Source organism: Entelurus aequoreus, linkage group LG14, assembly GCF_033978785.1.
Source record: "Entelurus aequoreus isolate RoL-2023_Sb linkage group LG14, RoL_Eaeq_v1.1, whole genome shotgun sequence".
Classification (NCBI taxonomy): domain Eukaryota; kingdom Metazoa; phylum Chordata; class Actinopteri; order Syngnathiformes; family Syngnathidae; genus Entelurus; species Entelurus aequoreus.
Window position 1 is genome coordinate 31,938,617 of NC_084744.1, and position 23,890 is coordinate 31,962,506.

At 43.2% G+C, this 23,890-nt stretch overlaps 2 protein-coding genes across 3 annotated transcripts in view; both read left to right on the plus strand.

Annotated features, from left to right (window-relative positions):
- The window catches only part of LOC133664758 (zinc finger protein OZF-like), a 49,174-nt gene that overhangs the window by 23,566 nt on the left and 1,718 nt on the right, over window positions 1-23,890 (plus strand). Inside the window, exons 1-2 of one of the 2 annotated variants that reach the window (XM_062069659.1) lie at window positions 7,835-8,311; window positions 23,118-23,890. The exon at window positions 23,118-23,890 is cut by the window's right edge and continues 1,718 nt beyond it. In XM_062069659.1, the coding sequence (XP_061925643.1) occupies window positions 8,125-8,311; window positions 23,118-23,890 (960 nt within the window). In that variant the 5' untranslated portion in view covers window positions 7,835-8,124. Of the gene's footprint in view, window positions 1-7,834; window positions 8,312-23,117 lie in introns of those variants that run through there. The other variant, XM_062069658.1, reaches the window with a different exon arrangement.
- LOC133664756 (cadherin-12-like) overlaps window positions 10,631-23,890 on the plus strand; it is a 224,916-nt gene continuing 211,656 nt past the window's right edge. The window contains exon 1 of the mRNA XM_062069654.1: window positions 10,631-10,702. The gene's annotated coding sequence lies outside the window, so the exon portion shown is untranslated. The remainder of the gene's footprint in view (window positions 10,703-23,890) is intronic.

Here is a 23,890-nt window from a genome sequence, read left to right on the forward strand (position 1 = left end):
TGCATCCTTTAAGTCCCCTCTGTGGCAGACCGCTGAAAGCACGCCGGCTTTAAAGGCCTACTGAAAGCCACTACCGACCACGCAGTCTGATAGTTTATATATCAATGATGAAATCTTAACATTGCAACACATGCCAATACGGCCGGGTTAACTTATAAAGTGCAATTTTAAATTTCCCGCTAAACTTCCGGTTGGAAACGTCTATGTATGATGACGTATGCGCGTGACGTCACGACGGCAACGGAAGTATTCGTACCCAATGTGTCACCATACAAACTGCTCTGTTTTCATCTCATAATTCCACAGTATTCTGGACATCTGTGTTGGTGAATGTTTTGCAATTTGTTTAATGAACAATGGAGACTGCAAAGAAGAAAGTTGTAGGTGGGATCGGTGTATTAGCGGCTGGCTGTAGCAACACAACAAGGAGTACTTACTTGGCTAGCAGACGCGCTAGCCGATGCTAGCCACCAACCGCATCTGTGATCGGGTGAAGTCCTTCGTCGCGCCGTCGATCGCTGGAACGCAGGTGAGCACGGGTGTTGATGAGCAGATGAGGGCTGGCTGGCGTAGGTGGAGCGCTAATGTTTTTATCATAGCTCTGTGAGGTCCGGTTTCTAAGTTGCTAAGTTAGCTTCAGCGTCGTTAGCAACAGCATTGTTAAGCTTTGCCAGGCTGAGAATTATTAACCGTGTAGTTACATGTCCATGGTTTAATAGTATTGTTGATCTTCTGTCTATCCTTCCAGTCAGGGATTTATTTATTTTGTTTCTATCTGCATTTGAGCCAGATGCTATCACGTTAGCTCAGTAGCTAAAGAGCTTCGCTGATGTATTGTCGTGGAGATAAAAGTCACTGTGAATGTCCATTTCGCATTCTCGACTCTCATTTTCAAGAGGATATAGTATCCGAGGTGGTTTAAAATACAAATCCGTGATCCACAATAGAAAAAGGAGAGTGTGTGGAATCCAATAAGACCGTGTACCTAAGTTACGGTCAGAGCGAAAAAAGATACACCCTGCACTGCCTCTCTAGTTCTTCACTCTAACGTTCCTCATCCACGAATCTTTCATCCTTGCTCAAATTAATGGGGTAATCGTAGCTTTCTCGGTCCGAATCTCTCTCGCTCCATTGTAAACAACGGGGAATTGTGAGGAATCCTATCTCCTGTGACGTCACGCTACTTCCGGCACAGGCAAGGCTTTTTTTTATCAGCGACCAAAAGTTGCGAACTTTATCGTCGTTGTTCTCTACTAAATCCTTTCAGCAAAAATATGGCAATACGCGAAATGATCAAGTATGACACATAGAATGGATCTGCTATTCCCGTTTAAATAAAAACATTTCATTTCAGTAGGCCTTTAATGAAACAATCTTTGGCGTACACTTTTCTTGGCTATATTCTTTCTTTATATTTTAGTTATCTTGGAGAACTATTTTGTTTAGTTTTGCCATCAATTTCACTTCCCTCATTGTTGATTTGATTTGTTTTGTAGATTTAACTTGTTTAGAAATAGTTACTGAAGTTTCTATTAGTAGTTACTGGTTGAACCGTCTTTCTTTTCATTTGATTTTCTATGTGATTTAATTATTCTTTATTTTGGCTTTAGTTTTACTTAATCTTACTTTTCCCATCATTCTAAATTCTTTCTCTTTACAATGTGCTTTTGCTATGAAATCATTTAGTTATTTTTGTTATTTTGTGTTGATATATTTTAGTTTATAGACCAGGGAGTTAAGTTAAAGTACCAATGATTGTCACACACACACTAGGTGAGGGGAGCAGTGGGCAGCAGCGGTGGCCGTGCCCGGGAATCATTTTTGGTGATTTAACCCCCAATTCCAACCCTTGATGTTGAGTGCCAAGTAGGGAGGTAATGGGTACCATTTCTATAGTCTTTGGTATGACTCGGCCGGGGTTTGAACTCTCAACCTACCCATCTCAGGGCGGACACTCTAACCACTAGGCCACTGAGTAGGTTAAGGTAACTTTTGTTCACCTGTCAATTTTTAAATGCGCTGGAAAGACATTGTTTTGTTGAAACCTGCTCCCTTGGACTGGAGTGCGGGCTAATTTTGTCGTCGTCTTTCGTAAAATCTTGCACTCTTCCACCATTCTTGGTTACCTCTTGAGGAACTCTGAAGAAACCTCTATGCTTTTCGCAATTTGAAAGGTTTGTACAGCTGAAAACAACACAAGCATAGGGTGTTTTTCTTCATGAAAGGTTAAATGGCGCTGACTTGACCACCACGTGTATTCAATGATGTGACGTGACGTTATTTGGAATCTAAGCAATGGAGAGTTTCGGATTTGTTTTACATTTCCCACAATGTATTGCTGGTGTGCATATTGAAGGGCGGAAGTGACATTCCAAAAGTGACTTTACATAAAAGGTTACTTGTTGGCGATCATTTATCCAGTACTATTCATAATGCCGACGACGTGTGCCATTGTTAATTGCCACAATGGAGGTGGGAGAGATATTACTAGCTTTTATCGCACTCCTACGCATATTTCTGGACAAACGGAAACAGCTGAAAAGAAGAGTTAATGGCGAAGGCTAGCATGGATTGCTACAATCAACCAAAATGTGACGACTCTGTGTTTATTCAGATCATTTCAGTGGTTCTTAACCTGGGTTCGATCGGACCTTAGGGGTTTGGTGAGTCGGCCTCAGGGGTTCGGCGGAGGTCAAGACACACCCGACTCATCGTTTGATAAAAACTTCTCCCTATCGGCGTATTATGGATACCCAGTAAAGGGTGGTGGAGTCAACATCATGGAAGCGGAAGAACACCTGAAGGCTTTTTAAAAAAAATCTACCGTTATGGAAACGGCAAACAGAAAACAATAACTTTGCAAACGTTCCCCTCCTGGACGACTGTGTAAGTAAGATCAAAGATGTGTCTGGAATAGGAGACATTTCTGTACCCCTGGAACTATAGCAAACAATTGCCACGCACTTGTTCACTTGAGCACCACTCCACTGACACATGTCTTCTCTATCTGAACGACCACATCAAACATGAGGTGGATGCGGGCAAATACTGCGGCATGGTCATGCTGGACCTTCAGAAGGCCTTTGACACCGTTAACCACGCTATACTGTTGGATAAGCTCAGAGCAATCGGATTTAACAAAACCTCATGGAGCTGGATGCAATCTTACTTGGAGGGGAGGGAGCAGGTGGTAGAGGTGAACGGCACCGTGTCCCCCCCCCCCCCCCCTCTCGGTGAGCTGTGGAGTCCCCCAAGGCAGTATCAATCAATCAATCAATCAATGTTTATTTATATAGCCCTAAATCACAAGTGTCTCAAAGGGCTGTACAAGCCACAACGACATCCTCGGTACAGAGCCCACATACGGGCAAGGAAAAACTCACCCCAGTGGGACGTCGGTGAATGACTATGAGAAACCTTGGAGAGGACCGCATATGTGGGTAACCCCCCCCCTCTAGGGGAGACCGAAAGCAACGGATGTCGAGTGGGTCTGACATAACATTGTGAAAGTCCAGTCCACAGTGGATCCAACACATCAGCGGGAGTCCAGTCCACAGCGGGGCCAACAGGAAACCATCCCGAGCGGAGACGGGTCAGCAGCGCAGAGATGTCCCCAACCGATGCAGAGGCTAGTGGTCCACCCGGGGTCCCGGCTCTGGACAGCCAGCACTTCATCCATGGCCACCGGACCTATGCAACTCCCCCTCGCAAGGGACAGGGGAGAAGAGGAGAGAAGAAAAGAAACGGCAGATCAACTGGTCTAAAAAAGGGGGGGTCTATTTAAAGGCTAGATTATACAAATGAGTTTTAAGATGGGACTTAAATGCTTCTACTGAGGTAGCATCTCTAACTGTTACCGGGAGGGCATTCCAGAGTACTGGAGCCCGAATAGAAAACGCTCTATAGCCCGCAGACTTTTTTTTGGCTCTGGGAATCACTAATAAGCCGGAGTTCTTTGAACGCAGATTTCTTGTCGGGACATATGGTACAATACAATCGGCGAGATAGGCTGGAGCTAAACCGTGTAATATTTTATACGTAAGTAGTAAAACCTTAAAGTCGCATCTTAAGTGCACAGAAAGCCAGTGCAAGTGAGCCAGTATAGGCGTAATATGATCAAACTTTCTTGTTTTTGTCAAAAGCCTTGCAGCCGCATTTTGTACCAACTGTAATCTTTTAATGCTAGACATAGGGAGGCCCGAAAATAATACGTTACAGTAATCGAGACGAGACGTAACGAACGCATGAATAATGATCTCAGCGTCGCTAGTGGACAAGATGGAACGAATTTTAGCGATATTACGGAGATGAAAGAAGGCCGTTTTAGTAACACTCTTAATGTGTGACTCAAACGAGAGAGTTGGGTCGAAGATAATACCCAGATTCTTTACCGAGTCTCCTTGTTTAATTGTTTGGTTGTCAAATGTTAAGGTGGTATTATTAAATAGATGTTGGTGTCTAGCAGGACCGATAATCAGCATTTCCGTTTTCTTAGCGTTGAGTTGCAAAAAGTTAGCGGACATCCATTGTTTAATTTCATTAAGACACGCCTCCAGCTGACTACAGTCCGGCGTGTTGGTCAGCTTTAGGGGCATGTAGAGTTGAGTGTCATCAGCATAACAGTGAAAGCTAACACCGTACTTGCGTATGATGTCACCCAGCGGCAGCATGTAAATACTAAAGAGTGCAGGGCCAAGAACCGAACCCTGGGGAACTCCGCACGTTACCTTGACATAGTCCGAGGTCACATTGTTATGGGAGACGCACTGCATCCTGTCAGTAAGATAAGAGTTAAACCAAGACAAGGCTAAGTCTGACATACCAATACGTGTTTTGATACGCTCTAATAAAATATTATGATCGACGGTATCGAAAGCGGCGCTAAGATCAAGAAGCAGCAACATAGATGACGCATCAGAATCCATCGTTAGCAATAGATCATTAGTCATTTTTGCGAGGGCTGTCTCCGTAGAGTGATTTGCCCTGAAACCGGATTGAAAAGGTTCACAGAGATTGTTAGTCACTAAGTGTTCATTTAGCTGCTGTGCAACAGTTTTTTCGAGAATTTTGGAAATAAACGGAAGGTGGGAGACCGGTCGGTAGTTTACCATGAGGTCAGGATCGAGGTTAGGTCTTTTGAGCAGAGGATGAATAACCGCTTTTTTGAATGCTAGGGGAACAGTGCCGGAGGAAAGTGATAAGTTTATAATATTTAACACTGATGGACCTAATAATACAAACAGTTCCTTGATAAGTTTCCCAGGAAGTGGGTCAAGTAAACATGTTGTTTGTTTTATCCCACTTACACGCTGTAATAATTCCTCTAATGTTATTTCATCAAAAATAGAGAGACTATTTTGGAGGGCAGTGTCCGTCGTATATACAGTCGTATTTGTGTTAATAGAGCCCAGTTGTAGCTGGGATGCGTTGTCTTTAATCTCCTTTCTAATGAGTTCAATTTTCTTATTAAAGAAATTCATAAAATCATCTGCCGAGTGGGTGGAGCTACTGGGAGGAGTCCCTTGTTGGGTTAGCGATGCTACTGTACTAAACAGAAATTTAGGATCGTTTTTGTTGAGGCGGATGAGATTTGAGTAGTATTTAGCTTTAGCTAAGGTAAGCATGCGTTTATAAGTTATTAAACTATATTGGGACCTTTACTGTTCCTTATATACATAAATGACATGTCATCGGCATGCGACTGTGAATTGTTTTTGTTTGCGGATGACTCTGCCCTGCTGGTATCCGGCAAGGACAAGTCACAGGTGGAGAAAATCCTCAGTGCTGAGCTGTGTAGAACTTGCACCTGGCTCGCTGACAACAAGCTATCCATACACTTGGGTAAAACATAATCCATCCTGTTTGGGTCCCACATCAACCTTAAGAAAGTCAATGACTTCACCATAAAAGTGGGTGACATTGTTATCACCAGGAAAGATGAGGTCACCTACCTAGGTTCCATTCTAGAGGCTAACCTTTCCTGTGATAAAATGGCAACCAAGGTAATCAAAAAGCTTAACCAACGAACGAGATTTCTCTACATAATCTCCTCTCTGGTCAACAAAAGCACCTTGAGGATTCTGGCGGCAACTCTCGTTCAACCCTTTTTCGATTACGCATGCACCTCCTGGTACCCTAGCACCTCCAAAACCCTCAAATCTAAACTCCAAACATCTCAGAACAAGCTAGTAAGGTTACTTCTAGACCTCCACCCCAGATCCCACCTCACTCCTACCCACTTCTCTAAAGTGGGCTGGCTCAAGGTGGAGGACAGAGTTAAACAACTTGCACTGAGCCTAGTCTATAAAATCCACTACACCTCCCTGATACCGAAGTACATGTCAAACTACTTCCTTAACGTAAATGACCGCCATAACCACAACACCAGGGGGAGCTCCACTAACCACGTTAAACCCAGATTCCGAACTAGCAAAGGTCTTAACTCATTCTCTTTCTATGCCACATCAATGTGGAATGCGCTCCCAACAGGTATAAAAGAAAGGGCATCTCTATCCTCCTTCAAAACCGCACTAAAAGTTCACCTCCAGGCAGCTACAACCCTAAACTAACACCCTCCCCGGATTGCTAATAATCAAATGTAAACAATCAAATGCAGATACTTTTTCTTATGCCTTCTGATCTCTCTCTCTCTCTCTCTCTCTCTCTCTCTCTCTCTCTCTCTCTCTCTCTCTCTCTCTCTCTCTCTCTCTCTCTCTTTCTCTCTCTCTCTCTATATGTCCACTACTTGCTGTCCATATCCTAACCCCCGCCCCCTCCACACCCCTGATTGTAAATAATGTAAATAATTCAATGTGATTATCTTGTGTGATGACTGTATTATGATGATAGTATATATGATAGTATATATCTGTATCATGAATCAATTTAAGTGGACCCCGACTTAAACAAGTTGAAAAACTTATTCGGTGTTACCATTTAGTGGTCAATTGTACGGAATATGCACTTCACTGTGCAACCTACTAATAAAAGTCTCAATCAATTGCAAAGTCTCTCGACGGATATTTCCCTACAAGAGAGTCATATCCAGCATAGGTGAGACAGCCGTTCACGTTTGCTGCTGAGACAGTGTCGTCGTATTCGTTTAATCTGGAGCCAGAAGATGTTTAAAGAGGACACGATGCATAAACTTAAAATCAGATGTATTTATTCCCTATTGGATACAAGTCTAATACAATTGTTCCGAGCGCGATCTGTGCCTAGTAGCAGTCATTTGTTGTGAGTTCTTGTTCATGCACGCTTCATTTTGTGCACCAGTAAAAAAAAAAACATATAACTTTGTTTTGAATTTGAAAAAAAATAAAATAAATGTATATATATATATATATATATATCTTTTTTTTTTCCTTTTTTTTAATATAGATATTTTATATATATATATATATATATATATATATATATATATATATATATATATATATATATATATATATATATATATATATATATATATATATATATAATTTTTTTTATTTTTTATTTTTTTATTTGTTTCCACTAAAGAAGGGTTCGGTGAATGCGCGTATGAAACTGGTGGGGTTCGGTACCTCCAACAAGGTTAAGAACCAAAAGCTTGTTGTAAGTAAAAAGTATCTTAAACCATTAATAGCCTCACTTTACATTAACTTTTTTAAATCTATCCCTTGTTTGTTGTTATATTCTTGTTACTTTTTACTCCTAGGTAAGTTGTTTTATTTTTTTTTACCTAACACCAATAAAACATACAAACATCACAAAACATGACGTAGCAGAAGCTCCGCCTGAAAAAAATAAAATGCGTGTCCGGGAAATGACGTCATCTTCGCGCAAGCGCAGACCGATCATGTCTTCCGGTACCTATCTTGTCGACGTGTAGTGACAAGCAGGACGCTGACAAGTCAGTCTTATTATTTGTTCTCCACTTTGTAAATATTTATTTCGTATAAAATACTTATTTGATTCTTTATTTAAGGATACAATTGTCTTGGTGCACGAGTAGCTTAGCGCGCTAGTTAGCTTCGCTCGCTAGTTAGCTTAGCTTGTTAGCTGCTAACAGAAGACAGAAGTTATCAACACATCGCTAAGTAGAGATCAAGTGTGAGAGTAAAGTGTTTTGATTGTGTGAAAATGTCTACATTACAAATGTTGAGAGCGTTGGTGGATCAGCGACTAACTGCTGCCGTCGAGGAAATATTTGTAGCGTTAGAAAGAACGATAGCAGAATATAAGGCGGAACTTTCTAGAACGAAAGAGGAGAACTATCAACTACTGGACGCTGTTTTCAAGAAACATCAAGTTGTGTTACACAGAACAGGTTTGTTGACTTCTTACTCTCACATGTTTACTAACTCTATATTTGGGCCAGCAACTTGAGGGTTCCAGGTTCGATCCCCGCCTCCGCCATCCTAGTCACTGCCGTTGTGTCCTTGGGCAAGACACTTTACCCACCTGCTCCCAGTGCCACCCACACTGCTTTAAATGTAACTTAGATATTGGCTTTCACTATGTAAAGCGCTTTGAGTCACTAGAGAAAAGCACTATATAAATATAATTCACTTCATTTGATTATTGACAAGAACGTGACATTTGGTATAACTTGAATGAATGAATGAATGAAATAGGTTTTTTTCGGTCATATAATCAACCATTTTGTGTGACCAGTTTAACAGTACAGATTAGACATTTAAAGGCCTACTGAAATGATTTTTTAAAATTTAAACGGGAATAGCAGATCCATTCTATGTGTCATACTTGATCATTTCGCGATATTGCCATATTTTTGCTGAAAGGATTTAGTAGAGAAAATCGACGATAAAGTTCGCAACTTTTGCTCGCTGATAAAAAAAGCCTTGCCTGTACCGGAAGTTGCGTGACGTCACAGGAGCTAGTATTCCTCACAATTTTCCTTTGTTTACAATGGAGCGAGAGAGATTTGGAGCGACGATTGATTAATTTGAGCGAGGATGAAAGATTTGTGGATGAGGAACGTTAGAGTGAAGAACTAGAGGCAGTGCAGGACGTATCTTTTTTCGCTCTGACCGTAACTTAGGTACAAGCTGGCTCATTGGATTCCACACTCTCTCCTTTTTCTATTGTGGATCACGGATTTGTATTTTAAACCACCTCGGATACTATATCTTCTTGAAAATGAGAGTCGAGCACGCGAAATGGACATTCACAGTGACTTTTATCTCCACGACAATACATCGGTGACACACTTAGCTACTGAGCTAACGTGATAGCATCGTTCTCAAATGAAGATAGAAACAAAATAAATAAATCCCTGACTGGAAGGATAGACAGAAGATCAACAATACTATTAAACCATGTACATGTAACTACACGGTTAATAATTCTCAGCCTGGTAAAGCTTAACAATGCTGTGGCTAATGACGCTAAGGCTAATTTAGCAACCGGACCTCACAGAGCTATGATAAAAACATTAGCGCTCCACCTACGGCAGCCAGCCCTCATCTGCTCATCAACAGCCGTGCTCACCTGCGTTCCAGCGATCGACGGCGCGACGAAGGACTTCATCCGTGGGTTTGGCGGCTAGCATCGGCTAGGCTTCTGCTAAGTCCTTGTTGTGTTGCTATAGCCAGCCGCTAATACACCGATCGATCCCACCTACAACGTTCTTCTTTGCAGCCTCCATTGTTCATTAAACAAATTGCAAAAGATTCACCAACACAGATGTCCAGAATACTGTGGGATTATGAAATTAAAACAGAGCTTTTTGTATAGGATTCTCCGGGCTCCGAATACTTCCCTTGTCCTCGTGACGTCACACGCATACGTCAGCATAATAAAACGTTTTTAACCGGAAGTGTGGCGGGAAATTTAAAATTGCACTTTATAAGTTAACCCGGCCGTATTGGCATGTGTTGCAATGTTAAGATTTCATCATTGATATATAAACTATCAGACTGCGTGGTCGGTAGTAGTGGCTTTCAGTAGGCCTCTAACAATCATACACATTTACACACAAAAAGAAAAGAAAAAGAATGACCGAATTCACTGAAAATTAGATTGCCTGGAACATCAACGTTAAGAAAAATCAATGGGATGAAAGTAATTGTTTCTATATTTTATCATTTTCAATTATTTCACCTTTCAAGGTTTTCTTAAAGGCCTACTGAAACCCACTACTACCGACCACGCAGTCTGATAGTTTATATATCAATGATGAAATCTTAACATTATAACACATGCCAATACGGCCGGGTTAACTTATAAAGTGACATTTTAAATTTGCCGCTAAACTTCCGGTTCGAAACGCCTCTGAGGATGACGTATGCGCGTGACGTAGCCCGACGAACACGGGTATGCCTTCCACATTGAAGCCAATATGAAAAAGCTCTGTTTTCATTTCATAATTCCACAGTATTCTGGACATCTGTGTTCGTGAATCTGTTTCAATCATGTTCATTGCATTATGGAGAAGGAAGCCAAGCAAGCAAAGAAGAAAGTTGTCGGTGCGAAATGGACGTATTTTTCGAACGTAGTCAGCCACAACAGTACACAGCCGGCGCTTCTTTGTTTACATTCCCGAAAGATGCAGTCAAGATGGAAGAACTCGGATAACAGAGACTCTAACCAGGAGGACTTTTGATTTGGATACACAGACGCCTGTAGAGAACTGGGACAACACAGACTCTTACCAGGATTACTTTGATTTGGATGACAAAGACGCAGACGTGCTACTGTGAGTATGCAGCTTTGGCTTTTTTTTTGCGTATGTACGTAACTTTTTTAAAATATATAAGCTTTATGAACCTTGGGTTAGGTGAACGGTCTTTTGGGCTGAGTGATTGTGTGTGTTGATCATGTGTTTGAATTGTATTGGCGTGTTCTATGGAGCTAGGAGCTAGCAGAGGAGCTAGGAGCTAGCATAACACGTACCGTACCGTAAGTGCGCGTCACGTACGTAACTTTTTAAAAATATATAAGCTTTATGAACCTTGGGTTAGGTGAACGGTCTTTTGGGCTGAGTGATTGTGTGTGTTGATCAGGTGTTTGAATTGTATTGGCGTGTTCTATGGAGCTAGGAGCTAGCAGAGGAGCTAGGAGCTAGCATAACACGTACCGTACCGTAAGTGCGCGTCACGTACGTAACTTTTTAAAAATATATAAGCTTTATGAACCTTGGGTTAGGTGAACGGTCTTTTGGGCTGAGTGATTGTGTGTGTTGATCGGGTGTTTGAATTGTATTGGCGTGTTCTATGGAGCTAGGAGCTAGCAGAGGAGCTAGGAGCTAGCATAACAAACACGCAGGTGTTATTATGCAGGATTAATTTGTGGCATATTAAATATAAGCCTGGTTGTGTTGTGGCTAATAGAGTATATATATGTCTTGTGTTTATTTACTGTTGTAGTCATTCCCAGCTGAATATCAGGTACCGTGAGTATGCAGCCTTGGCTGCTAAACATTCGATAACTTGACCGTATGTGCGCGTCACGTACGTAACTTTTTAAAAATATATAAGCTTTATGAACCTTGGGTTAGGTAAACGGTCTTTTGGGCTGAGTGATTGTGTGTGTTGATCAGGTGTTTGAATTGTATTGGCGTGTTCTATGGAGCTAGGAGCTAGCAGAGGAGCTAGGAGCTAGCATAACAAACACGCAGGTGTTTTTATGCAGGATTAATTTGTGGCATATTAAATATAAGCCTGGTTGTGTTGTGGCTAATAGAGTATATATATGTCTTGTGTTTATTTACTGTTGTAGTCATTCCCAGCTGAATATCAGGTCACCCCCGGCTCTCACAGCATCTTCCCTATCTGAATAGCTTCAACTCCCCACTAGTCCTTCACTTGCACTTTACTCATCCACAAATCTTTCATCCTCGCTCAAATTAATGGGGAAATTGTCGCTTTCTCGGTCCGAATCTCTCTCACTTCATGCGGCCATCATTGTAAACAATAGGGAACTTTGCGTATATGTTCAACTGACTACGTCACGCTACTTCCGGTAGGTGCAAGCCTTTTTTTTATCAGATACCAAAAGTTGCAATCTTTATCGTCGTTGTTCTATACTAAATCCTTTCAGCAAAAATATGGCAATATCGCGAAATGATCAAGTATGACACATAGAATAGATCTGCTATCCCCGTTTAAATAAAAAAAATTCATTTCAGTAGGCCTTTAAACCTTAACAAAGAACTACACGTCTTTAACTCATCACTGAGCTTGTTCCACCATTTAACTCCTAAAACTGAAATACACGATATTGCCAAAAATATTTGGCCACCTGCCTTTACTCGCATATGAACTTAAAGTTAAAGTACCAATGATTGTCACACACACACTAGGTGTGGTGAAAGTTGTCCTCTGCATTTGACCCATCCCCTTGATCACCCCCTGGGAGGTGAGGGGAGCATTGGGCAGCAGCGTAGCCGCGCCCGGGAATCATTTTTGGTGATTTAACCCCCAATTCCAACCCTTGATGCTGAGTGCCAAGCATGGAGGTAATGGGTCCCATTTTTATAGTCTTTGGTATGACCTGGCCGGGGTTTGAACTCACAACCTACCGATCTCAGGGCGGACACTCTAACCACTAGGCCACTGAGTAGGTGGTCACATATGAACTTGAAGTGCCATCCCATAGAATTGTCCAACATGTTTTGGTATCTTGGAGCATTCAAAGTTCCTTTCACTGGAACTAAGGGGCCCAACCCAACTCCTACTTCAGTGATGCTTCCCAGGTGTGTAAAGGTGGCAACCTCGTCTAACGGGTTATGATCCATGTTTATTGGGGAGTTGTTCTTGTTGTTGATACGCATTAACTTAGTTTTTGATGTGTTGATTTTGAGTCCAAGCGAAGCTGCTGTTGTTTCCAGTGTGCATGATTTCTCCTGCATATGTTGGTGTATGTGCTAGGAGTGCTAAATCATCTTGCTGGTTTAGCAAGGCCTCAAAATGTTCCACCCATCTCGAGGCGATTAGGGCTGGGTCCCTAATACGAGATGATTCATCAGCAGTTCGAAAGGGGGCAGACAGTATTGGGTTTTTGGGCCAGGGGTGGATTTAATTGCATCATATAAATTATGCATTTCATATCTGTCTGCATGTGACTGTATTTCTTGTGCCTTGGACACCCACCACTGGTTTTGCAGTAGTCTCAGGACACATTGCACCTCTCTCCTGCATACCTGCCAGTTGTGTTGAAGGGCAACAGAGGTTGGGTTATTGAGTGAGGCTTTATGGGCCATATGCGTATTAGTGAGGAAAGTGGAGATATATGTGGAGTTTTCGTCGAAGCAGTCCTAATGTTTGTTCCTGTTGTATCCGATGGATTGGGCTGCGGCTTCGTAGAGTGATCCGCTGAGAGATGACCACTTCTCTTCTGTCGAAGCATCTCTTTCCAGGAGAGACTCAATGTTCTCTAGCTGATTGGCTGTGTACATATATACAGTATATACTCACAGTGTTGGCGTTAACGCACTTTTTGTGTCTTTTAACGCATTGAAATCAGAAAGGACGCGCAATTCCAGAAGCCCGTGTGTCCCCCGGACCCTGATTTTATTTGTATTTTTTACCGCCCGGTTTGCTCGTTTTTTTTAATTTGATCGATTATCGCTTTCCACCGGTGAGCTGTTTTGTTTATATTTGCCGGATCAAATTTCTGTCCCCGTTTATTGCGTTTTTATTGGTGGTAAATTTTGATTCGCCGGAAGTTTTATCAATGACAAATACTGCCTCAGTTTGAACTGGGACAACTTTCAAAAGAAAGACTTCATGGTGAACACTAAGGTGAGTGTAAAGTCAGCCTTTTTAACGTCATCCTGTGCCATGTCTCCAGTAAATGACTTGTTTTAGGCTTTGTGAGTCCACTTCACTTTTATCTCCTGCTGTATCACATTGTTCCAGGATGGAGACAGGCTAGCTGTCAGCTTCAAGCTAACCAGCACCCGACCAGACTCCTCCACCCCTAAAACATACTTTGTAGGTCAACAAACAGGGAGAATATGTGCCTTTTGAAGTCTTAATATGCGAGGAGTGTTCGAAAGGAGTCTCTTGGAGAAGTGGCTGACAAGCTAGCAAGTGTCGCTTGCATCGCTGACGTCATCACCGCCATTGTTTACTGAAGCAGAGATCCTGACTGTGCATTATGATAAACGCGCATGAGTCGTAAGGCTCTGCTTTTTATTGATAGACTTATCAGATTTAACTTTTTATTATCTATAGCAGGGGTGTCAAAAGTGTGGCCCGGAGGCCATTTGCGGCCCGCAGCTAATTTTTTAAAGGCCCACGGCACATTCTGAAAATACTATTAAAATAAACAAAAACAACACAAGTAGAATAAAAAAGCTTACAGGTGGAATGTAATTTAGAAAAAGTTACAATGTTGACTAATAAAACAAAGCTGTTTTTTTTTCTTTAAAACTGTCACTGCTCAAAACATAATATTGAATCAAAATCAATGTTTTCTTGAATTATTGACCTATCCAAGGCTCTGATTACATCACATCCAATATTCCACTTTGAAAAATATTTTTTGTGGAAGATTTTGCATATTTTGTGTGTTTGCCATAAAAAAGAAACAGTTTTCTTTGACAAAAAGGGCCGAAAACATCCATCCATCCAATTTCTTCCGCTTATCCGAGGTCGGGTCGCAGGGGCAGCAGCCTATGCAGGAAGCCCAGACTTCCCTCTCCCCAGCCACTTCGTCCAGCTCCTCCCGGGAGATCCCGAGGCGTTCCCAGGCCAGCCGGGAGAGATAGCATACTTGCCAACCCCCCCCGTTTTTAGCGGGAGAATCCCGGTATTCAGCGCCTCTCCCGACAACCTCCCGGCAGAGATTTTCTCCCGACAAACTCCCGGTATTCAGCCGGAGCTGGAGGCCACGCCCCCCCTCCAGCTCAATGCGGACCTGAGACTGCGTGGGGGCAAGATGAAGAAATACGCTTGCAAGTTCCAAAACGAATGGAAACAAGAATTTCAGTTCATCCAGGACAGTTTGAAGGGGAAGGTGTATGTTGCCTGTAAATTTTGTAGAACAGACTTCTCCATTGAACACAGTGGCCGAAATGATATACTCATTAAGAACGGAGAAGTTAAACAGGACAATACTGCCATCTAATGGACAGCCACAGGACCACTGAAATTCAAGTTGTTGTTTTTTAATGTAAATAAAATATATATATATATATATATATGAAATACTCGAGTTGGTGAATTCTAGCTGTAAATAACCACGCCCCCAACCACGCCCCCCACCCCACCCCGGACCAAGCCCCCCACGCCCCACCCCTACCCCCCACCTCCCGATATTGGCGGTCTCAAGGTTGGCAAGTATGAGAGATAGTCTTCCCAACATCTCCTGGGTCTTCCCCGTGGCCTCCTACCGGTCGGACGTGCCCGAAACACCTCCCTAGAGAAGCGTTCGGGTGGCATCCTGACCAGATGCCCGAACCACCTCATCTGGCTCCTCTCCGTGTGGAGGAGCAGCGGCTTTAGTTTGAGCTCCTCCCGGATGTCAGAGCTTCTCACCCTATCTCTAAGGGAGAGACCCCCAAATTTATTTCGGCCGCTTGTACCCGTGATCTTGTCCTTTCGGTCATAATCCAAAGCTCATGACCATAGGTGAGGACGGGAACGTAGATCGACCGGTAAATTGAGAGCTTTGCCTTCCGGCTCAGCTCCTTCTTTACCACAACGGATCGATAGTGTCCGCATTACTGAAGACGCCGCACCGATCCGCCTGTCGATCTCACGATCCACTCTTCCCTCACTCGTGAACAAGACTCCGAGGTACTTGAACTCCTCCACTTTGGTCAAGATCTCCTCCCCAACCCGGAGATGGCACATGATTTTTGCCTCTTGTTATTCCAGCCCTCAAATTGATTCCATTGTCTCTAAAGCAGGGGTGTCAAACTGGTTTTAGCTCAGGGGCCTCATGGAGAAAAATATATTCCCAAGTGGGCAGGACTGGTAAAATCATGGCATAATAACCTAAAAATAAAGACAATTTCAGATGGTTTTCTTTGTTTTAAAATAAACACAACACATTTTGAAAATGTACAAATCATAATGTTTTTTTTTACAGTTACATCAATCAATCAAAGTTTATTTATACAGCCCATATTTACAATGAGATGAGGTGGCGACTTGTCCAGGGTGTACCCCGCCTACCGCCATTATGCAGCTGAGATAGGCTCCAGCACCTCCCGCGACCCCGAACGGGACAAGCGGTAGAAAATGGATTGATGGATATTCACAAATGTCTCAAAGGACTGCACAAACCACGGTGTCTACCAACCGAGATATACCGCCATGGGGCGGTATAGCTTGGTTGGTAGAGCGGCCGTGCCAGCAACTTGAGAGTTGCAGGTTCGATCCCCGTTTCCGCCATTCTAGTCACTTCCGTTGTGTCGTTGGGCAAGACACTTTACCCACCTGCTCCCAGTGCCGCCCACACTGGTTTAAATGTAACTTAGATATTGGGTTTCACAATGTAAAGCGCTTTGAGTCACTTAAGAAAAAGCGCTACATAAATGTAATTCACTTCACACTTCACTTCACAACGACATGTTGCGGTTAATAGTATTCTATCTTCATTTGTCGTTATTTATACTTTCTGAATAAATGCTGTGATAATGTTCACCAGTCAAATAGATGGATTTGAGTCTGGCAGAGTTTTAAAATGCTCTCGTTGGTGTTAATGTTTTAATAGAGCAGAAAATTGAATAAATATCTAAATCAAATTACAGGATGTTAAAGGCCTACTGAAAGCCACTACTACCGACCACGCAGTCTGATAGTTTATATATCAATGATGAAATCTTAACATTGCAACACATGCCAATACGGCCGGGTTAACTTATAAAGTGACATTTAAAACTTCCCGGGAAATATCCGGCTGAAACATTGCGGTATGATGACGTATGCGCGTGACGAAGTCCGAGTAACGGAAGTTATGGTACCCCGTAGAATCCTATACAAAAAGCTCTGTTTTCATTTCATAATTCCACAGTATTCTGGACATCTTTTGCAATTTTTTTAATGAACAATGAAGGCTGCAAAGAAGACAGTTGTAGGTGGGATCAGTGTATTAGCAGCGGACTACAGCAACACAACCAGGAGGACTTTGTTGGAGCGCTAGCCGCGCTAGCCGCCGACCTCACCTTGACTTCCTACGTCTCCGGGCCGCCAAACGCATCGGGTGAAGTCCTTCGTCCTTCTGCCGATCGCTGGAACGCAGGTGAGCACGGGTGTTGATGAGCAAATGAGGGCTGGCTGACGTAGGTGGAGAGCTAATGTTTTTAGCATAGCTCTGTGCAGTCCGGTTGCTAAGTTAGCTTCAATGGCGTCGTTAGCACAGCATTGTTAACCTTCACCAGCCTGGAAAGCATTAACCGTGTATTTACATGTCCACGGTTTAATAGTATTGTTGATTTTCTATCTATCCTTCCAGCCAGGGGTTTATTTCTTTTGTTTCTATATGCAGTTAAAGCAAGATGCTATCACGTTAGCTCGTAGCTAAAGCATTTCGCCGATGTATTGTCGTGGAGATAAAAGGCACTGAATGTCCATTTCGCGTTCTCGACTCTCATTTTCAAGAGGATATAGTATCCGAGGTGGTTTAAAATACAAATCTGTGATCTACAATAGAAAAAGGAGAGTGTGGAATCCAATGAGCCAGCTTGTACCTAAGTTACGGTCAGAGCGAAAAAAGATACGTCCATCGCTGCCTCTCAAGTCATTCACTGTAACGTTCCTCATCTACGAATCTTTCATCCTCGCTCAAATTAATGGGGTAATCATCACTTTCTCGGTCCGAATCTCTCTCGCTCCATTTTAAACAACGGGGAATTGTGAGGAATACTAGCTCCTGTGACGTCACGCTACTTCCGGTACAGGCAAGGCTTTTTTTTTATCAGCGAGCAAAAGTTGCGAACTTTATCGTCGATTTTCTCTACTAAATCCTTTCAGCAAAACTATGGCAATATCGCGAAATGATCAAGTATGACACATAGAATGGATCTGCTATTCCCGTTTAAATAAAAAAAAAAAATTTCAGTAGGCCTTTAATGCAATTCACGCATTTACCTCAACTGATGTATTGACATCATGTGCTCTATTCTGTCCATATGTAGCATCATCTACAACAAAACTTATGAATTTGCCCTCATTTCTTTAAGCACACAAGTTCGAAGGGGATACATATCAATTCATCATATTTATGTGCGCCCAGAAAATGAGTCCCCTTGCAGTCACAAGTACAACAAAAATGTACAGATTCTCAAAATGATTTATTTGGGTAGAAATGTAACAGGTTACATTACCAACATTTACTTTGACAATCAATGCATGAACGTAGCAATCCACATTTTCTATATTATCTACCACTAATAAGCAGCGTAAGTACTACTATGCGGGAGTATATGATTCTCTCCTTAAGGTGTAGCGCCCTTGCCTTGCATAGCTGGGGGAGACAACCCCCCAAAAACCGTGCCCAGGAGTGGCGACTCGAGCACGTATCTAGCTATTGAAAAGATGGCAAGCACAACGGTTCAAGCCTGTGCATACCCGGTTCCAAGCTCGACCCTTGTCCCCTCTACTGGGACGGATGACGGCATAGCCCCAAACCCCACAGGAAGGGTTGCGCCCGATAAAAGGAGAAGGCTTGAAACTACATTTGTCAAGTGCGGAAGGCCTGTAATACTCAGCACCTTCAACACTTGCACACTGTCCAAGCCAGGTCGCATCGAATAACTTCTTGATGGTGCAATTGCCTGCAACATTGACATGATATGTATCCAGGAGCATAGATTCCACCACCCCAGTGATGAGCTAAAGTACCACAAACATCTGGGCTGCAAAATGATCACATGTCGAGCCTACAAAAACGATGTTAACGCCACTATCAACGGAGTTGGCATTTTAAGATCCCCCAAAGCCAGCTCAAATCTAGTCCAAGCTGAGAAGATCTCTAATCGAATCTTGATTACTGAGTTGCACTCAAATCCTGTGACCTCCGTTATTTGTTGCTACAGTCCACATAATGCAAGATCTGAAGACGAAGTTGACGAATTCTACCAAGACTTTCGTTCGCTTGTGGATAACATACCTGCCCACAACATGCTCATTCTATGCAGTGGTTTTAATGCTAAAATTGGCACTGACGAAGCACTGTTCTCGTACAACACCAACACAAACCGCAACGGCGAGAAGTTGCTTGACCTGGCAATTGAATTCAATGTTACTGTGACAAACACCCGCTTTATGAATCCTACTAACAGATTTTGGACTTTTCAATACCCTACTGGGTATCGTGCACAGCTAGACTATATCTTGATAAGCAAGCAATGAATCAATAGCGTTAGAAACTGTCGAACATACTCTTCATTTTTCACCCTGCAATCCGATCATAGAATCGTCTCTGCCAAGATAAACCTCAGTCTTCGCTGCTCCAAGAAAGGCACTGTCAATCCGATGAATCAAATTGACTGGGCAATCACAAGTGGAAATAAAGATCTCGTTGACCATTTCATAGTCAAGGTCTTCAACCGCTTCCAAGTGCTATGTCACGAGGAAATCCCGCCCAATGACAAATATAACCTTGTTTTGTCTTGTGTGCAGGAAGTAGCTTTAGGTACTCTTCCTCGGAAACAGAAGCCAAGTCTGAAATCCATCAGTAGCCACAAGTCTGTTGTGACATCTCGTACTAACTTGCTATCCGCTAATCAGAAGTACGATCAATCCCCCACGCTTTCCAATAGAAAACTGGTGACAGATGCACAGATCTCCCTGCAATGCGCTTATGACCAAGCAACCGCCGATTACATCCAAGGAAAAATTGACAACATAAAACATCTCCAACTACCCCAGCAGCACTGCGCAGCCTGGAAAACAATGACATTACCGGCAGGAAAGAAAGGCCCTCTGTCACTGCACAGGGTGGATCCCCTCAAAAGCGCAAAGAAGGCTGGCTGAACCACTAACAAGCTCCTCGGGGAATCTTCACCCGTCCCACAGAACCTCCCAATAATTCAAATTGCGAGCGATCTCAACATCAAGACGTTTCCGCTCACAATCAGCGAACTTCAAACAGCTACCTCTGGACTGAACAGCAAGAAGTCCCCTGGCCCTGACAATATTCCCCCACTGATCTGGAAAGATAAGACCTTCCATCCGCTTCTTCTGGAGATTTGCAATCATGTGTATACCTCCCATGAAGCAGCCTCTCTGGCTATCCTCGTACACTCTACCTGTCCCAAAGAAGGGAAATCTTACTCTCATGACAATTATCGCGTGATCTCCTTAACTGCCATAGCGGCGAAGTTATACAACAAGATGCTCCTAAACAGACTTGTCCCCAAAGTAGATCCACGTTCTACGCTTTCGCAAATCCTATCTTTGGGGAAGGATAGTGGAAGAAATTAGGAACGGAAAGAAAGATCTTACATTACTTCAAGAAAGCCTTCGATTCTGTCAACAGACAGGCCATGTTTATCATTCTATGGTATTCAAGATGAGATTGTTCTGGCCGTTAAGGCTCTTTACACCAATACCAGCACAAGAGTTCTCACCCCTCTGAAGTCATGCTCTTGCAGCAGGGGATACATAGAATTGTGATTGCGACATCCAGTGGACATTTTTAGAACAGCAGTTTCTATCATTCAAAAAATTGGCTCATTTTCATACTTGGCAAACTCATCTCGTTGACCGGATAAAACCTGTTCTCAGGCCTGATCTGGCCCACGGGGCGTACGTTTGACACCCCTGCTTTAATGATTAAGATGAAAATCTTAAAGCCCTACTGAAAGCCACTACTAGCGACCACGCAGTCTGATAGTTTATATATCAATAAAGAAATCTTAACATTGCAACACATGCCAATACGGCCGGGTTAACTTATAAAGTGACATTTTAAATTTCCCGCTAAACTTCCGGTTGAAAACGTCTATGTATGATGACGTATGCGCGTGACGTCAATCGTTGAAACGGAAGTATTCGGACACATTGTATCCAATACAAATAGCTCTGTTTTCATCTCAAAATTCCACAGTATTCTGGACATCTGTGTTGGTGAATCTTTTGCAATTTGTTTAATGAACAATGGAGACTGCAAAGAAGAAAGTTGTAGGTGGGATCGGTGTATTAGCGGCTGGCTGCAGCAACACAACCAGGAGGACTTTAACTTGGATAGCAGACGCGCTATCCGACGCTAGCCGCCGACCGCATCGATGATCGGGTGAAGTCCTTCGTCGCTTCGTCGATCGCTGGAACGCAGGTGAGCACGGGTGTTGATGAGCAGATGAGGGCTGGCTGGCGTAGGTGGATAGCTAATGTTTTTAGCATAGCTCTGTGAGGTCCCATTGCTAAGTTGCTAAGTTAGCTTCAACGGCGTCGTTAGCAACAGCATTGTTAAGCTTCGCCAGGCTGGAAAGCATCAACCGTGTAGTTACAGGTCCATGGTTTAATAGTATTGTTGATTTTCTGTCTATCCTTCCAGTCAGGGGTTTATTTCTTTTGTTTCTATCTGCAGTTAAGCCCAATGCAATCACGTTAGCTCCGTAGCTAAAGTGCGTTGCCGATGTATTGTCGTGGAGATAAAAGTCACTGTGAATGTCCATTTGGCGTTCTCGACTCTCACTTTCAAGAGGATATAGTATCCGAGGTGGTTTAAAATACAAATCCGTGATCCACAATAGAAAAAGGAGAAAGTGTGGAATCCGATGAGCCAGCTTGTACCTAAGTTACGGTCAGAACAAAAAAAGATGCGTCCTGCACTGCACTCTAGTCCTTCACTCTCACGTACCTCATCCACAAATCTTTCATCCTGGCTCAAATTAATGAGGTAATCGTCGCTTTCTCGGTCCGAAACGCTCTCGCTGCTGGTGTAAACAATGGGGAAATGTGAGGAGCCTTTCAACCTGTGACGTCACGCTACTTCCGGTACAGGCAAGTCTTTTTTTTATCAGCGAACAAAAGTTGGGAAATTTATCGTCGATGTTCTCTACTAAATCCTTTCAGCAAAAATATGGCAATATCGCGAAATGATCAAGTATGACACAGAATGGATCTGCTATCCCCGTTTAAATAAAAACATTTCATTTCAGTAGGCCTTTAAACTCATCATTAGTACTATGGAGGCTGGCATGTCTTGTCCCGACAAGAAATCTGCGTTCAAAGAACTCCGGCTTATTAGTGATTCCCAGAGCCAAAAAAAAGTCTGCGGGCTATAGAGCGTTTTCTATTCGGGCTCCAGTACTCTGGAATGCCCTCCCGGTAACAGTTAGAGATGCTACCTCAGTAGAAGCATTTAAGTCCCATCTTAAAACTCATTTGTATAATCTAGCCTTTAAATAGACCCCCCCTTTTTTAGACCAGTTGATCTGCCGTTTCTTTTCTTCTCTCCTCTTCTCCCCTGTCCCTTGCGAGGGGGAGTTGCATAGGTCCGGTGGCCATGGATGAAGTGCTGGCTGTCCAGAGCCGGGACCCCGGGTGGACCACTAGCCTCTGCATCGGTTGGGGACATCTCTGCGCTGCTGACCCGTCTCCGCTCGGGATGGTTTCCTGTTGGCCCCGCTGTGGACTGGACTCCCGCTGATGTGTTGGATCCACTGTGGACTGGACTTTCACAATGTTATGTCAGACCCACTCGACATCCGTTGCTTTCGGTCTCCCCTAGAGGGGGGGGGTTACCCACATATGCGGTCCTCTCCAAGGTTTCTCATAGTCATTCACCGACGTCCCACTGGGGTGAGTTTTTCCTTGCCCGTATGTGGGCTCTGTACCGAGGATGTCGTTGTGGCTTGTACAGCCCTTTGAGACACTTGTGATTTAGGGCTATATAAATAAACATTGATTGATTGATGTAGGACATTATTTCCTGTGTGTGTATGAAACAGCACATTTTCACAAATGTTGTCAACAATTTAAGGGTTGCAGGAATCACTTTTAAGGTGTGTTTATATAAATGAAGTGAATTGGACGATGGTCTGGGAAAGCATTTACCCGAAAGTTTTCATGTGTCAGCTGGAAGTACCCTGACTGCTGTGAGGGGAAACTGATAAGATTGTGAGATTATACGCTGGTGCGGGACAATGTCTCATGTGACTGAGCAAAACTTGACTTTTCTAAAGCATGCGTTTGTCTTCTCCTGTCCCGCAGATCATCTTCTCCATGAGCCAGAAGAGGAACCACAGCCCCCCCACATTAAAGAGGCAGAAGTGGTACCACAACTCCAACACGTTAAAGAGGAAGAGGAGGAGCCACGGCCCTCCCATATTAAAGACGAAGCAGCAGAACACAGCATCAGTCAGGAGGGAGAACATATTGACGGACGGGTGGAGTTCCCAGTGACTGGTGTCCCTGTGAAGAGTGAAGATGGTGAGGTCAAAGGTGAAAGTGAGGAGAAGAGAGAGGCGGAGCCTCCAAGCAGCAGCTCAACACAACACATGACAACAGAAGCTGATGGAGACCACTGTGGAGGATCACAAGCAGACCAGCTCTTAGCTCCACTATCAGATAGTGAGGACACAACGTCACACTCTCCTGACACTGATGATGAAGACTCTACAGATGATAAGACATGTCACACTGACAACACTCACTTGAAAAGTTTTGGCCTCAAAAAGTCTCTAAATAGACGCATAAAAAATCACACTGGAGAGAAATATTTTCCATGCTCAGCGTGCGGTAAAAGATTCTGTATAAAAGAAGACCTGATAAAACATGCAAGAATACATACTCAAGAGAAACCTTTTTCCTGTTCAGTGTGTGGAGCAGCTTTTGTTAGAAAGGGCAGTTTAAAAACCCACATGAGAATACACGCTGCAGAGAAACCTTTTTTGTGTTCCATGTGTGATTCAGGTTTTGCTCAAAGGCAAAATTTGAAAAACCACATGAGAACACACACTGGAGAAAAACCTTTCTCATGTCCT